This window comes from Capricornis sumatraensis, chromosome 15, assembly GCF_032405125.1.
Source record: "Capricornis sumatraensis isolate serow.1 chromosome 15, serow.2, whole genome shotgun sequence".
In the NCBI taxonomy this organism is placed as follows: Eukaryota; Metazoa; Chordata; class Mammalia; order Artiodactyla; family Bovidae; genus Capricornis; species Capricornis sumatraensis.
In genome coordinates, this window is record NC_091083.1 from 64,483,913 (window position 1) to 64,498,928 (window position 15,016).

Below are 15,016 nucleotides of genomic sequence, written 5' to 3' on the forward strand. Positions count from 1 at the left end.
ACAGCAAAGCAGCTCCCTCCCTCACTACCAAAAGTAGTTTTTCTTTGGTTTATCTGTTTATCCAGGGTCTTTCCCATCAGAATATCAGCAACATGAGTGCAGAAGCTTGCTCACTGCTGTGTCTTCAGTGCCCAGCTCATGGCCTGGCACACAGTAGGTACTCAATGAACTTTTGTTGCGTGAATGCCGAGGAGGTTGGGCAGCAAGTGACGGTTATTTCATCCATCTCCCACCCCAAATCCTGGAATCTGGGCCTCCCCCATCACCCCCAGGTCTTGGTGCATCATAAGAACCCCGGTACAGGTGATTATTTGATTACAGACATTTCAGATCCCTCTTAACTCTAAGTTAATTTTAGTTTAGGAAGCATAAGCTCAGGTGACCATTGTTCATCCTCAGTCAGTCTGCTGCTTTCTTGGGCTGCCCTGAGGCCCTCCCTTCTCAGTGCTCCCCTGGCCTTTAAACTCTAAGTGGGAAGGGTCATTCCCACCAGCCGGGGGTGGGTCCTCCTGGCCAGTAATCTTCAAGACCAGAAGGAGCTGGACACAGGCTGTCCAGAGTCACATCCAGCTTCCCCTACTCTGGCTGTGTGTCCTTGGACAAGCTGCCTGACTTCTCTGAACTTGTTTCCTCCCTGAGGATTAAGTGAGCTCATTCAAGTAAAAAACCTGGCGTGAGGGAGGTAGCTACTTCTATACCTTAACTAGCTAGGATTTGTGGATAGGGAAAGGAAGGGAGATGGGGAGGGAGAGGTGGGGTTCAGGGAGGGCAGGGGCTCAGCCAGGGGGCAGGGGGTTCAAAGAGAAAGAGGAGACCAGGGCTCCAGGGAGAGATAGCTGGGAGGATAAAGGAAGTGGAATTCAGCCCAGCACACTGCAGGGCTGGGAAGATGGCAGGCTCCTCGGGCCTAAGGGGATGCAAACTTCCTCCCATTCTTTCCTGCGGGCGTCAGGAACAGCGCCCCCCCTTAGCTCAGTGGCTGAATGACCGGGAGACGAGATCAGACCGGCAGCTTCTGTGTCTCTTTAATATCCTCCAGGCCCATCCAACCCTCCCCCTCCCCCACTCCCACTCCCGCCGCCTTCAATGGGACGGGGCCGGGGGGAGGCGCGGGTGCACCCTCCCGCAGCCCAAGGACTAAGGCACCAGGTGGCTGCAGCAAGCCGGCGCAGACACAGAGCCACACACACAGATGGAGGACACACGGACTGCGGACGCAGACAAGCCAGGCGGGCAGAGGGGCAGGGGCAGGGATCAGGCCGCCGCGCGGCTCCCACGGGCGCTGGGCCCCTCCTGAAGGCCGTGAGAAGCCCGGACGATCCCAGAAAGGGGACCAGTCGGGAGGACGAGGGGCGCCACGGCGGGGACGGGATCCTCACTTGCTGCCTTTGCGGGACAGACACCGCGGGAGGCAGGAGAAAGTCTGCTTGACGCGCGCCAACAGCGGCAGCGGCCGGTGGGCCTCCCGGGGCGAGCGCGGCACCAGGCGCTGCAGGGTCCCCTCCGAGGCCGTGGAGTTGGGCGCCGGGGAAGCGGCCGCGCTCGCTGAGCCCTGCCGGCAACGCTTGCACAGCGGCAGCAGCGCGCGCACCTCCTCCTCGTCGCGGAAAGGGCTCTCGCCGAAGCGCTCCTCCAGCTGCCGCCGAAGCTGGGGCGGGAAGAGGGGCGGGGTCGGTGCCCGGCCCCGAGTCCCCTCTCCATCCTCAGAGCTTCCGCTCTTTTACTAGCTCCCCATACCTCGCTAAGCCCCTCCCCTTCCTGAACGTCCTCTTAGCTTCCCGTGGGGTCTCCATCCCCCTCAGTGAGCCCCCTCTCCCTCCGAGTCCCTCCCCTCTCCCTGAATCCTCTCCTTCCCCTTTGACACGCCAACTTCCAGACCTACGGAAGTGACCCCTCCACCTGCACAGTGGGGACCACACTAAGCCCTCTCCAGCCTGCAAAACTCGCCTGTCTCTTTCCTAATACAGCCTTGCAGACAAGACTCGGAACCAGCCTGGCTTCCTACACTGGCTGCTTCTCTCTCTGTTTCTCATCTCTTATTCCGGGGAGGGGGGAGGGTTGGTTCAGTCCCTGACATCTCCACGTGCCATCTGCCCAGTGAGCACAGAAGGAATTGCTTTGGCCTCCTTAAGGACCCAGGGGTGGAGTAGGGACTGGACAGGTCTCTCCAAAGGAGCCAGAGGCTCAAATGCCTTCAGGTTCCAGGCAGGCAGAGTGGGCATTGCTGGCACCTGGCCAAATTGAAGGGTCCATAATCTGGCCCGCGGGTATACACATCCTAAGTTAAAAAGAAGAAGAAAACCTCCGGCTGTCCAGAATACACCTAGGGGCTAAGTTAGCTCAAGAGCCACAAGTTCAAGACCTCAGAAAAATCTTCTGCCAGGTCTGAAGCACAGGCAAAATTCTTTCCAATCAGTGCTCAGCTCAAGTAAGAAGTCTCGCACCCCGGCCCCAGCCCCTGCCCCTGTTGCTTAGTTGCTCAGTTGTGTCAACTCTTTGCAACCCCATGTGTGGCCCGCCAGGCTCCTCTGTCCACGGGGTTTCCCAGGCAAGAATACTGGAGTGGGTTCCCATATCCTCCTCCAGGGTATATTCCCAGCCCAGGGATTGAACCTGCGTCCCCTGCATTGGCGGATTCTTTACCACTGAGCCGCAGCCCCTACCTTCCGGGAACTGCCCCAGCCAAACTCCTCAAGCTGCTGCCTAAAGCCTGGGTTGGGGTTGGCAATGGGCCGGGTGGCCTTGATGGCTTCAAGCACGTCCCTCCAGCTTAGCCCCGTCACAGTCATCACATACGCCGTCACGATGGTGGTGCTTCGGGAGATGCCTGCAAAGCTGGGACACCATACCCCCAAGACTTCAGGTTAGGCCCAGTCTCCTCTGTGTCCCCAGGGACCGAATCCACATTCAGCTCTCCCACCTTTGCCTCCTGAGCTCCAACTACAAGGAACCTGCCAAAACCTGTCTCCTCACATCCAAGCCTTGGCCTTGCTGTACCCTCTGCCTGGCATTCACCCACAACAAAGGCCTGAGTGAAACATCACTTCACTCAATCATTCAACACTTATTTCCTGATCATCGGTGATTTTTCAGGTACTGGGGATATAGTTGGGAATAAAACAGACGTGGTCTCTGCCAGCCTGGGGCTTTATAAGATGGGAGAGACAGACACTAACCACGGAGACAATTTCAGGTGGTGATAACTGCTTGGAAGATGAGTCCAGGGACTAGGAGATGGTATAGGAAGAGGTATTCATCTAGTGGAAGGGATGTGGAGGATTAGGGAAGGGGTTCCCAAAGAAGTGACAAACAAGCTGAATTCTGAAAGATGGGTAAGGACTGTTAAGAATATTCCGGCAGTGTACAAAGACCATGTGAGTGGGATCCAGATGGACTTGAAGAATGGAGATGACCAGTGAAGCTGAAGCAAGGAAAGGAGAGAGGGGGAGAGACAGGCTAGAGGAGGTGTCCCTATGGCTCAGGCAAAACTTCCCTGAAGCAAGCGTGGTGAGAAGTCATGGGATGAATGACATCTACAGGGCCAGGGAGTCCTGGGAAAACTCAAAGGTTCCATCTCCCAGCCTGGGGCTCCTCACTGCCCTATACTATAGCCTCCAAGGCTGGAGGGGAGGAGAAGGAGCCGGAACTACTAGAGGATGCTGAACTACCCACATGACTTCACCTATTCCTCCGAATAGCCCATCAGGTCAACAGTCTGTTCCCCATTTCACAGATGAGAAAATTGAGTCTCAGGGAGAAACAGCTGTCTGGCCACAGCTGGGGACAGCGTCATCCATCAGGCTGTCAGATGAATGGTGGACTGTCAGGCATGGTGACAGGCTGCACTCCCCCCAGGATGAGGGTGTTCAGGATGGAGGACACTCACTCACTTCCCCCTCCCCCCCACGCCTCCCCTAACTCACCAGTGTACAAGGCAGTTTCCCCCATTGAGGCGGCAACAGTGGATGAAGTTGATACACTCCTTGAAGTGCTTTTTGCTAGAGAAGAAAGAAAGAAGGTACTGAGTGCTGGGGTGGGGGCACAGGTCTCCAAGAAGCTGTCCCCACCCCCCCATTTCTAAGATGGCAAGAGACAGACAAAGAGCCCTGGGTCCTCAGGTCAGCTGGCATGTGAGGTGACTAGGGGGCGATGCTGCAATACAGGTGGAGAAGTGTGTGTGCAATAATGGTGGCATTTCAGGCGGTGAGAGAGGCCTTGGATGAAATCCCACCACAAAGGCAGGAGCACCTCCTCAACGGGTCCTGGGGGTCCTGTTTTCATAGAGGATTCATCTTGATCTTTCAAGGAAATGGGCGGGAGGAGTCCCACCCCTCTGGGGTCTATAATCAGAGCACCTGGGGACAGTAACAGTCAGCAGTGGGGTTGGGAGCAAGAGTCCCAACGGGCAAGAGTGTCTGTCTGCGTCCCCCGCAGGCTGGGGGCCCCTACTACTAATAACACAAACAATCCTTGCTTTTTGAGCCCCCGTTACACGCCAGGCCCTGTCCTAGAGCCTCAACCTGTACCATCTGATCCTTAAAAGTCTCCTTGATGATGACAGACCCCCACACCCCACACACCCATTTTTCTTCTCTGAGAGGGGAAGTGATTTGTCCAAGGTCACACAGCAAGTAAATGGCAAAGCCTGGCCTGAACCCAGATTCCTAACTCTGGGGCCAGGAACAGGCTGAGCCTGACCCTTTCAAACCCATGAGGGCATCTGAGCCTGAGGGACAGGGTGCTTTCTCCGTTCATAGCTGAGGACATTGAGCTCTTCTGGAAGGTTAAGGCTTGGCTAGCGGCATAGGCAAGGACGTGGCTGAGTCAAAGCAGTCTGGGAGACCACCTGTGCTGGGGTCCCCAGGACAGCTCTGGGGCCTGAATTCTTCTCTGTCTTCTCTCAGGCCACCTCCCACCCTCCCTCTTCCCACCACAGGAGGCAGCTGTCCTGTTTGTCAGCCCGTCCAGAGGAACTTACATGGGTACCTCAGGGGCGTCGGCCACTGAGATGCGAAGGTAGGTTATGTCCTGCAAGTACAAAACACACATGGGCAGTGGGCAGCCCTTGCCTGTACCCCCTGACCCCAGCCTGGGCCTCCCAAGCACCTCGCGACCCTAGGCCAGTTCCTGCCCCTCTCTGGGCCATGTTGTCTCTGCCCAGAGGATAGACATCTTCTCTGAGAGCCTCTCAGTTCTGACCATCTATGGTTCCAGAACCTTCTGAGAAGATAGTATCCTAACCCCATGGGTGGCTTGGGCATCTGCCAAAAATGGGCCCAGGGACCTTTTATTTAACAGCTGGGAAAGGGTCACTTAAAGTGACTCCCCTCCATGTGAAGATTACAAAATTACACAGTTAAGAAGAGCAAAGTAGATTTTATTATCTTGAAAAGAAACAAAAACTATGAAGATAAACTTTTAGTTCATTAACTGTAGGTATAAACTCTCTGCATGCTAAGTCGCTTTAGTCGTGTCCGACTCTTTGTGACCCCATAGACTGTAGCCCACCAGGCTCCTCTGTCCATGCGATTCTCCAGGCAAGAATCTTGGGGTGGTTTGCCATGCCTTTCTCCAGGGCATCTTCCCAATTCTGTACTAATTATTAAAATAATCAAGGTATGAAGTGTCAGTAATTTCTCCAACAAACGTGCTCTGATATCATACCCAACCTTCACACAAGATCTTAAAGATGAGTTCTGCCCACATTCCAAGAGGCACTTTTCTCAAGGACCTCTCTTCGTCCTTTGATATTCAAACAGCTCTTTTCAAGGGCCTGGCCCACCTCCAGCCAGTGACTAAGGGACCCCCTGGCCAGGTTCCTCATCTGTTAGTGGCTTGTGTGAAATTCCAGCCCTTCTCTAGAACTCATCTTCCCCAAGGTCACTAGAGCCTGCATCTTTTGCAAGGTTTGCAATTTCAGTTTGCAACACAACCAGCCTTGAACTTCCTGGGCATTATCAAACCCTGACTGGTAAATTCTGTGATGGATGGAGAGGGAGATGCTGGTGAGGAGAGGGGAGGGCTGTGGGAGCAAGGACTCATTTTGCCAGCTATCATTTCATTAGTAAATATAGTCATGCCTAGACAGCTTCCCCAGGCACTCTAGTGACTACATTCTCCAAATAGTCCAAAATAAGCCTTTCCTATAAAGCAAAAGCAGACTCCACTGACCTGGAAATTTCTTCTTCAAATGACACTGAGAACCAAAGATTATCAGAGGTTGCTTATAGAGACCATCAAATCTGACACAAGAGGAAACTAAGGCCCAGAGACGGGGAGGACCCTGCCCAAGATCACAGAGCAAATCTGTGACAGAAGCTGGTCTGGATCTCCGATCTCCAGGGCCCCTTTCCACCCAATGTTACTTCCCTTCAGTGGCTGACCCAGACCCTAACAGATAAGAAGGTAGGGGCTCTGTTTATAGGTTGAGAATATGATTAACTTTGTTATTATATCAGCTAAAATTTATTGAGTACTTATTATGTGGCTCTCAACAACCCAGTGGGGTAGGAACTGTTGTAAAATCCCCCTTTTTCAGACAACTGAGGTCTGGAGAGGTGAAGTCCTGGGCCCAAGGTTCCATCCAGAGAGAATGTGGTAAAGATATGAATTCAGACCTCTGGGCTCTAGCACATGTGGCCTGGATTTCCGCCTTTCCGACTCTAGGTCATAACCCTCATTCCGTTTTTTCCAGGACTTGATAATACCAGCACCAACCCTCTCAGTGGAGGCCAGTGTGCAAAACATCTTCACCATCTCACAGCTCCCTGGGGACAGACAGGGCTGAGGGATCAGAGGCCCAGATGGGTAAAATCATAGCCCCAGGTCACAAGTGAGATGCAGAGCCCAGAATCATCTATTCAGTTGGACAGTGGGAAGCCCCTGTGAGGACTTAGCTCCTTAGCCAAGGAGCTAAGCTTCCTGGATGTGTGGCCTTTGGCAGGTTACTTTACCTCTCTGGTCCTCAGTTGCCAAAGAGGGAGCAAGTAGGGATGCTAATGGGAAACATCAGTTTTTAACCAAATGAGTTAGCATGGCTCAGGAAGGCCCATGTGCCAGAATAGGACCTGGCACGTAGTTGGTACTTGATAAATGGGTGCTGTGGGGGTGTAAAGCACCCCTCCCCCACTATGCACAGCCCTAGGGTGAGGGTAAGGCATACCTGCAACAGAGGCTGGGGTGACTCGTGGATGGAGATGATGTGTGTGATCTTATTCCGGCCTAGCTGATCTGTGTCTTTGGCATCTGAAAGAAACAGGATGTCTGAGCCAACCTGGCAGGTGTGATCTGTATGTTCCCGATGGTCAAGTGAGGCAGGAGCTCACCGCCCTGCTCTCCTCCTGGTCTCTCCCTCTCCACCTTTGCCCACCCTCCGCCAGTGCCCTGCTCCTTCGCCACCTCTTGCCCCCAGCATGACAGGGGATACCCCTGTCATACCCTTAGGCTTCAGTCTTACCACTGGGGTACCCACAGGTAACAGCCCAGAATCTCCTCAGCCTTGGCCCCCCCCGTTCTTCCCATCGCAAACACCCTTTCCCGGCATATTCTTGACCAGGCAATTCTACTTTTAGGAATCTTGACTACAGAAGAATGAAGTCACACGGAAAACTGTGTGGGAGAAGACCATTCTCTCCTTATGACCGTGAACACATCAGAAATAGTTAAAAATGGGAACAACCCCAAAAGGGACTGGATAAATAATGGTATATTCATACTTGAATACTCTGCAGCTACTAAAAGGATCTCTACGTGGTGATGTGCAAGGAAGTCCACAATATATTACTAAATGCCAAACACAGGCTACAAAATAGCATGCAGAATAGACTTCCATTGTTTGTTTTAAATAGTGTATCTGTATCTATAAAGTTAAATGAAACACGACCCAGGGAGATGCCGCCCCCCCGCCCCGACCCCCAGTTCTCAGTGACCATCACTAGGGGCTGGATTCCCAGTGTATGAAGATCTTTTATCATCAAAGTAAATAACACTCTATCTCCGCTCCATGCCCACTTCATCATCCACCACATTGACTGTTTACTATGTGCACCCTTAGCCGAGCATGGCACTGTGGGGTCAAGTTCATGACCCCTGCCCTCATGGGCCTACATACTTAAAGAGGATTCAGACCTTACTTACCAAATATTCAGAAGTTGATGTGGTGTGAACTGCTGAGGAAGCTCCCAGGGAGGAAGGGACTAGGGTTTAGGAGAAAGGGAGCCCCTAAGCCCAGGGAGGACAGGAGTGGGTGGAGAAAGCTCTGCCCCAGGCAGATGTCCCTCCCTCCCCGAAGCTTTCTCTGACTCCACTGATGGAAGTGACTTCTCCTGCCTCAGGTCTCACGAGCTCCAGACCAGCCTGTGTCTTAGCACAGATCTCGGACAGAGTGCTGTGGCCTTGGGACAGAGCAGGCAGTGCTCACCAGTGAAGTTTCTGAGGTAGAGTCCAGTCTTTAGAGACCTCTCCTCTGAGGAGGAGGTTGTGCAGGGAAGTGTTCCCAGCTTCCCAGCTAGAAGCAACACCTCCAAACAGACCTCAGCCCAGAACCTCAAGACAGAAAATATCCTTAGAGGCGGGGGTAGGCCTTGTGCTGAAGCAGACGCTGAGGCTCCCAGCAGGTGCAGACTTGCCCCGCGGCCAGGGTTCTGAGCCCTTTGCACTGGGGCTGCTCCTCCACCCTCATCCCCCTTAGACCTCATGAGTTCTTCCCTGCTCCTAGCCTGGCATCACTTCCCTGCCCCCAGCCCCATTCCTGAACACGTCCAGGGTGTGTGGGCCAGAGCATGAATGGTGGACACAGGCCTGGGACAGGGAGCATGCCAGGACCTTGGGACAGAGTGGGCAGTGCTCACCAATGAAGTTTCCGAGGTAGAGTCCAGGAAGTACCTACAGGAGAGACAGGCAGGGGGTCACCCGGGTAGGGGTGCATGACAGCTCCCCTTAGACTCGTGAAGAGTGTCTGACGCTCAGGACTCAAGGAGCAGAGTCCTCTCTCTTGTGGGCCTGGACTCTCTGTGAGAGCGGTCTGAGGAGGGCGGCAGAGGCAGGCCACCAAGGGAGGCCAGCTTGGGTGGGGGGAGAGGAAGAAGGAGGGGGGCACAAAGACCTAGGGAAAGAGTGGGCGGAGCACAGGGGAGGGCCGAATGGAGAGGTGGACTTGGCGGGTAGCAGGTAGACGGTGGAGAATTCTGACAGGGAGGCGGTGGGAAGTAGGGACAGGTGCGGGTCGGGCAGCGGCATGGGGGTGTGGGAGTCGGGGTCCAGAAGGATGGAGAAACAGCTCTAGAGAGTCCAGGGGGACAGAGACAAGGCCGACAGAGACACATGGAGATAGAGAAAAGGACCCAGGGAGAGATGGAGCCTAGGGTTGACAGAGAGCCACAGCAAGAAATACAGAGTCACAGAGACACGGAGAGACAGAGAGAGAAATACAGCCCCAGAGAGACAGACATTGAAGTCTGCTCTGAGTCCCAGCGAGACGGAGAAACACACACACACAGCCAGCCAGAGCCAGAAGGTCAGAGGCCGGCGCCCGGCCGGGGCTGGGGGAGGCCAGGGGCGGGCTGCGCCATCTCGGCCCCCTACCTTGGTCATACCATTCCCCATGATCCTGGGCACGGGGTTCCGGGAGCACCCCCAGCTCGCCACCCGCTGAACGCAAGAGTAACAGCTGCCCTGACGGCCCGGGCCCGGCGCCTGCAGCCTGGCGGGGATCGGGGGGCCCGGCGTTCGCAGCTCGGCCCAGCTCTGCCCAGCCGCCGCCGCCGCCGCCGCCGCCCGCCGCCCCCCCGGCCAGGGAGGGAAATGCTGGAGCCGCCGCCGCCACAGGCTCCTCCTACCCCTAGGTCACGTGGGCCGCCCCCCCCCCCACCACCCGTGGGTCGCGGCGGGGGGCTGGACAAAGCCCCAGTGTGCCGGGCCCGGGGCCCGCGGGACAACGACAGCTTGTTGGGGCCGCGTGGGGCCTCCACCTCCGGAGGTGGGGGGTGGGGGCGCTCCCCCAGCCCTAGCACCGTCAGGCTCGGGGAGGGGACGGCGGCGGATGGGGGCGGAGAGAGCCCCCCAGCCGCGGGGCCCAGAGACTCGGATCCCAGTTCCGGCTCGGCTCGGCCCGGCCCTCCCTGTGGGGCCCTGGGGCAAAACGCCGGGCTTCGGCCTCGTAGGTTTTCTGGTAGAAACGTGACAGGAGCTGGATTTGGATTGCTAGGGGTCCTCTGATCTTCAGATTCTGTGTGAGGCGAGAAAGTTGGTAATTCCTTCCTTTTGTACACCCTCCTGCCCTGCCCCCATGCAGGCGTCCTACCCGCCGTCATCTTCCTCCCGGTCTCTGCAGCTGGTCTGTCCTCCCATCCTCCACTCCATCCATTCACTGGTCGTCTGTCCATTCATCCAGTCATCCTCTTCTCTTCCTCTCATACACTTTGGCCTCTGAGGAGGGTACCATCTGGGTCAGCTTTCCTGGGACCAGGCATAACTCTACTTCGGAGCTCCCATAAATCAGAGGTACATGTGAGGAGAGGGAGATGAGTGAGCGTTATGGTCACCTGGGTCCTTTGAGGTAAAGGAGACTGCAACAGGGTGTAGTTAGAGGCAGGAGTCTGGAAAGGTGGGTATGGAGACCAAGGTTCCAGGCCCTATTCATTCACCTATGACCTGTGCAGAGACCCTGGACAAATCCCCCTGGGCTCCCAGCTACTGACTGTATGTCTCAGTGTGTTACTACTAGGACCAAAGCTGGAGAACGTGAAATAATTGAGCGCACACACCTCCTAGGGGACTGAAATAGTAGCCGCTAAACCAGCTCTGCTCCCCCAGCAGTACCTGCCCCTCTCCATCTACAGCAGTTAGGTGACTGCAGCAGGAAGGTGGGGGCCAAGTCCACAGAACCTGTTTGAAGTACAGTGACTGGAGAAAAATAAAAGTGTTGGTATTTCTTTCTTCCTCAAATTTGCAGCCTACATAGTGAGTCCAGGGTTCTCATAAAAACTAAATTATCCAACAGATACTTAGTACTCTCTATATGGTAGTGACACAGAGGTAGGTAAGGTGGTGGTGGTTCCTACCTTTTTGGCTAATGGCCTAGACCCGCATTGCCCAGTATGAATACAATGCAAGCGACATGGGTTATCATAAATTCTCTAGTAGCCACATTAAAAATGTAGAAAGAAGCAGGTTGTTACTAATGGTTTTATTTGACCCAGGATAGCAAAAAATATAATTATTTCAATGTGTAGTCAATAGTTAAACATTATTAATGACATGTTTTACATTCTTTTAATTGTATTCAGTCTTCAAAATCCAGTGTGTATCTTACACTTGGAGCACATCTCAGTTCAGATTAGCCACATGTCAAGTGCTTAATGCCATGTGTGGTTGGTAGCTCCATTTTGGACATCAGGGCTAAGAAGGAAGGCAAACAAAATAAGCAAATAGACAAAACATTTGCAAACAATGGAAATTTGCTGTAGAAGAAACAAAATGGGGGACAGGAAGAACTCTAAACAGGTGACGTTTGAGATAAGACCTGACGTGTAAGAAGGACATGGGTGTTGAAAGAGTGGTTTCCAGCAGAAGGAAGAGCACAAGCAAAGGCTCTTTGGTGGGAAAGCTTGGCCTTTGGGAAGAGTCAGTAGGACTGGAGGGGAGGAGGCCAGAGGGAGGTGGTAACTATGAGGCTAAGGAGGACAGAGTGAAGGAACATGTGTGGCCATGATTGGGTGTTTATAGTTTCCTTCTCAGCATGATAGAAAGCCTGACAGTAACATTTGAACCTGAGAGCCCATGTCATCTGATTTACAGGGATCATCCTGGCCCCTAACGGGAGTGTAGATTAGAGAGGCAGAGAAGGGAGGTTTTCAGGAGAGATACAGTACCGTGGGAGAAGCGGGAGCTGAGAAGCTAGAAAGTGTTGAGGCAGTCAAAGCACAATTTGGAAAAGAATTTTCAGACACAGGGCATTTCAGAATGGAGTGAGTTTATTAAGAACAAACAGCAGAGATAAAGTGGGCACTGTGAGCTCAGTGGGGCGACCTCCTGACAGACCAGGGAAAGTCGACAGTTTTCACGGGTTAATAGCCAATTTTTATAGTCTCAAGACAAAGAAAATTCCTGCTGGACGGTTGGTGTTAGGTGATTGGTTGAAGTGCAATAGGGTGTTTACTGAGTGGGCATCTTTGCCTAATTGGGAGTCAGGAAGCTTGTTAGTGACTATCAGGGGGCTTTGGGCAAGGTTACAAAGGGGCTCAGTCAGCTTCGGAGGTGATCTTGGTTCTGGGCTCTGTTTCTGTGGCCTTGGAGCAAGACTCAATAGAAAGAAGGGGACAGATGCAGCACGTATTAGTATTTTGGCAGCTTAGCTGACTTGCACATAGACTAGATATGGGGAACAGGAAGGAATTCTAGGATGACCCCCAGTTTTCCTGCCTTGAAAATCACTATCTGTGCCTCAGAAGTAAAAGCATGGCTATTTATCCATTCAACAAATATTATTTATTGGGCCCTAGGTTACACATGAAGTATTGTGCCAAAGATGTATGATTTGAGTTTCCCAGAATGTCCCACCCCACAGATAGCTTAAAGAAATGCCTAAAAGAGGGCCTGAAGTCCAGTTCCTCTTCATGTCCCTGGCCTTAACAGTTGTGTGAACCTGGGCAGGTGACCAAATGCCCCAGGGTCTGTTTTCTCATTCATATGGGATCAATTACCACACAGCCCTCTGTTCCTCTACTTGACTTTTTCAAAGCACATGTAGGAAAGAACTCTATCACATTAAAAACCCTGGGAAAATGTAGTTATTAGAGTTAACACATTTAATATCTATGTACTGTTCAGCCTAATTTGCCTTAAATGAGTCACGAAGTGACAGTTTTCTAAAACCAATAATAAGGTGAAAATGCTGAAATGCAGTTCTCACCTTGTCTTTCCTTGCTTAGAACCATTCAGTGGTTCACCAGGGTAGGCAAATTAATGGACAAAAGTGTCCATTCTCTAATTCCTGAAAATTGGGAACGTGTTATGTTATGAGGGAATTAAGGCCACAGATGGAATTGAACTTGCTATCAGCCGACTGTGAGATGGGGAGATTAGCCTGGATTGTTTGGGTGGGTCCAGTGGAGCCACCTTGGATTCACGTAAGTGAATCCTTGTAAGTGAAAGAGGGTGGCAGAAGTATAAGAGCCAGAGGGGATGTGATAACAGTAGCAGAGGTCACAGTGGTGTGATTTCTGGCTTCAAATATGGAAGGGGGCCATGAGCCAAGGAAGACAAAGAAATAGCCTCTCTCCCAGAGCTTCCCGAAGGAACTCAAGCCTGCCAACACTTTCATTTTAGCTTAGTGAGACCCATTTCAGACTTCTGACCTCAAGAACTATATGCTAATACATTTGTATTGTCTTAAGTCACTCAGTTTACGGTAATTACAGCAGCAGTAGGAACCTAATACACTCAATGTCCTTGGGGAAAAGTCCAACCTGCTTAGCAGGGCGCACCAAGCCTTGTGGGATCAGCCTTCTGCCACTGTGACTTGGAGCAAATTTCTTAACTTCTACAGGCCTCAGATTTACTGTCTATAAAACGAGGAGGGAAAAAGCCCCTCTAGGTCTGTAGCAAGATTAAAAGTGAGGACATATTTGAAGTATCTACTAGAGAGACTGCACACAGCACATTATCACATTATCATCCTTGTTGTTATTATTATTATTATCACGGAACAAGTGACAGGGTGTTAGGAGGCCTGGGTTCTACTGCCCTCTCTAAGGCTCTGTTTCCACATCTGTGAAAAAGGAAACAAACGAAAACATACAGGTTTGGCAGTCTCATCATTCCTCTCTTCGCTCTTTCCTGGTCACTGATCTGCATTCACTTCCTCAAACGTGTTTCACTGTCTTCTGGTTTTGTACATGCTGGTCCCGCTTCCTGGAATGCCCTTCCCGTTTCCTTTACCAGATGAACTCCCATTTCCTCCTGAAAGTCTCTACTGACTCCAGTTAGAGTTGGTGAGACCCCACCATTGTGCATTCCCAAAGTATCCTAAATGTCATCTCTCATAGTACTGATTTTCTGTTATTGCTATGGCTTGTTTTTCATTTAAAAAAAAAAAACTGAAAAACAAATTCAGATAAGAATGTTTTGACATATTTGCTTCAGCTGGGTTATTTTAAAAATTCCAAATAAACTTGACATAGTTGAAATCTCTTCTTCTCTTTCCTCATCTTTAATTCTTTCCCCACAGGCAATACTGTCATGAATTGGGTGTACATCTTTCCAGTCTGTGGTTTTAAATTTGTAATACCTATATACCTGTAGTATATAGAATATACTTTTGTATGTGTTTATATTTAACACAAATCATAGCCTTTAAAAATATTTATCCTTCTACAACTTTCTTTTATTGACCCAAAAATAGATTTGGAGGATATTTTTATGTTGATATAGAGCCGGGTCATTAATTTTTATCACTATATAGTATCTTATTATTAAACTATATCACATTTTATTCATCCATCACCATACTAGTGGACATTTAAATCATTTCTAATATTTTCTGCTAATACAAAGAATGTTTTACATTATATGCGAAGAACATCTGTATACATACAACTCTTGCACAAGTGTAACAACTTCTTTAGGGAAGGTTGTCACCTTGCACATTAGCTGCAAAATGAAAGGTAGTTCATAGGTCTTGCAGCTGTATTCAAAGAGCATATGTTCAGTAGTTGAATTGATGGGTTGTGAGGTGTGCGCCCATTCAATTTATAAGATATTGCCAAGTTGCCTTCCAAAGTGTGAATGTACCAGCAGCATATAAAGATTCCTGTTTCCCAACATGCTCACAAACACTTGGGATTGATAAATGTTTTAATATTTTTCTGGTTGATGTAGTTAAAACCATATCTTATAATTATTTTATGTATATATCTCAATTACTTATTAGTGATTTCAGTTTCTTCTACTGAAAGTCCCCAGTTGTGTGTTTTATCCACTTTTCTTTTGCAGGTTGTGGGAGAGAGTCTTTTTCTTA

At 51.2% G+C, this 15,016-nt stretch overlaps 2 protein-coding genes across 2 annotated transcripts in view; one reads left to right on the top strand and one right to left on the bottom strand.

The window, feature by feature from the left end:
• Window positions 1–1,375: 1,375 nt before the first annotated feature.
• DUSP15 (dual specificity phosphatase 15) lies at window positions 1,376–9,729 on the bottom strand. Its single transcript, XM_068986687.1, has 7 exons — window positions 9,583–9,729; window positions 8,850–8,883; window positions 7,163–7,245; window positions 4,979–5,028; window positions 3,924–3,998; window positions 2,664–2,835; window positions 1,376–1,648 (listed from the first exon to the last, which is right to left on the bottom strand). The coding sequence occupies exons 1-7, from the start codon at window positions 9,601–9,603 to the stop codon at window positions 1,376–1,378; spliced, it is 708 nt and encodes a 235-aa protein (XP_068842788.1). The 5' UTR covers window positions 9,604–9,729.
• A 310-nt stretch (window positions 9,730–10,039) lies between these two features.
• TTLL9 (tubulin tyrosine ligase like 9) overlaps window positions 10,040–15,016 on the top strand; it is a 58,672-nt gene continuing 53,695 nt past the window's right edge. Inside the window, exon 1 of the mRNA XM_068986805.1 lies at window positions 10,040–10,156. Coding sequence (XP_068842906.1) covers window positions 10,040–10,156 — 117 coding nt within the window. The remainder of the gene's footprint in view (window positions 10,157–15,016) is intronic.

What these genes read in the sequence shown, in the direction of transcription:
- DUSP15 (XM_068986687.1), bottom strand. Translation starts at nt 9,603, where the DNA reads ATGGGGAATGGTATGACCAAG. An exon ending in CTACCTCGGAAACTTCATTG is followed by an intron (nt 7,246 to 8,849) that starts GTGAGCACTGCC and finishes TGTTTCTTTCAG; the next exon opens with ATGCCAAAGACACAGATCAG. An exon ending in CACCCCAGCCTCTGTTGCAG is followed by an intron (nt 5,029 to 7,162) that starts GTATGCCTTACC and finishes TTGTACTTGCAG; the next exon opens with GACATAACCTACCTTCGCAT.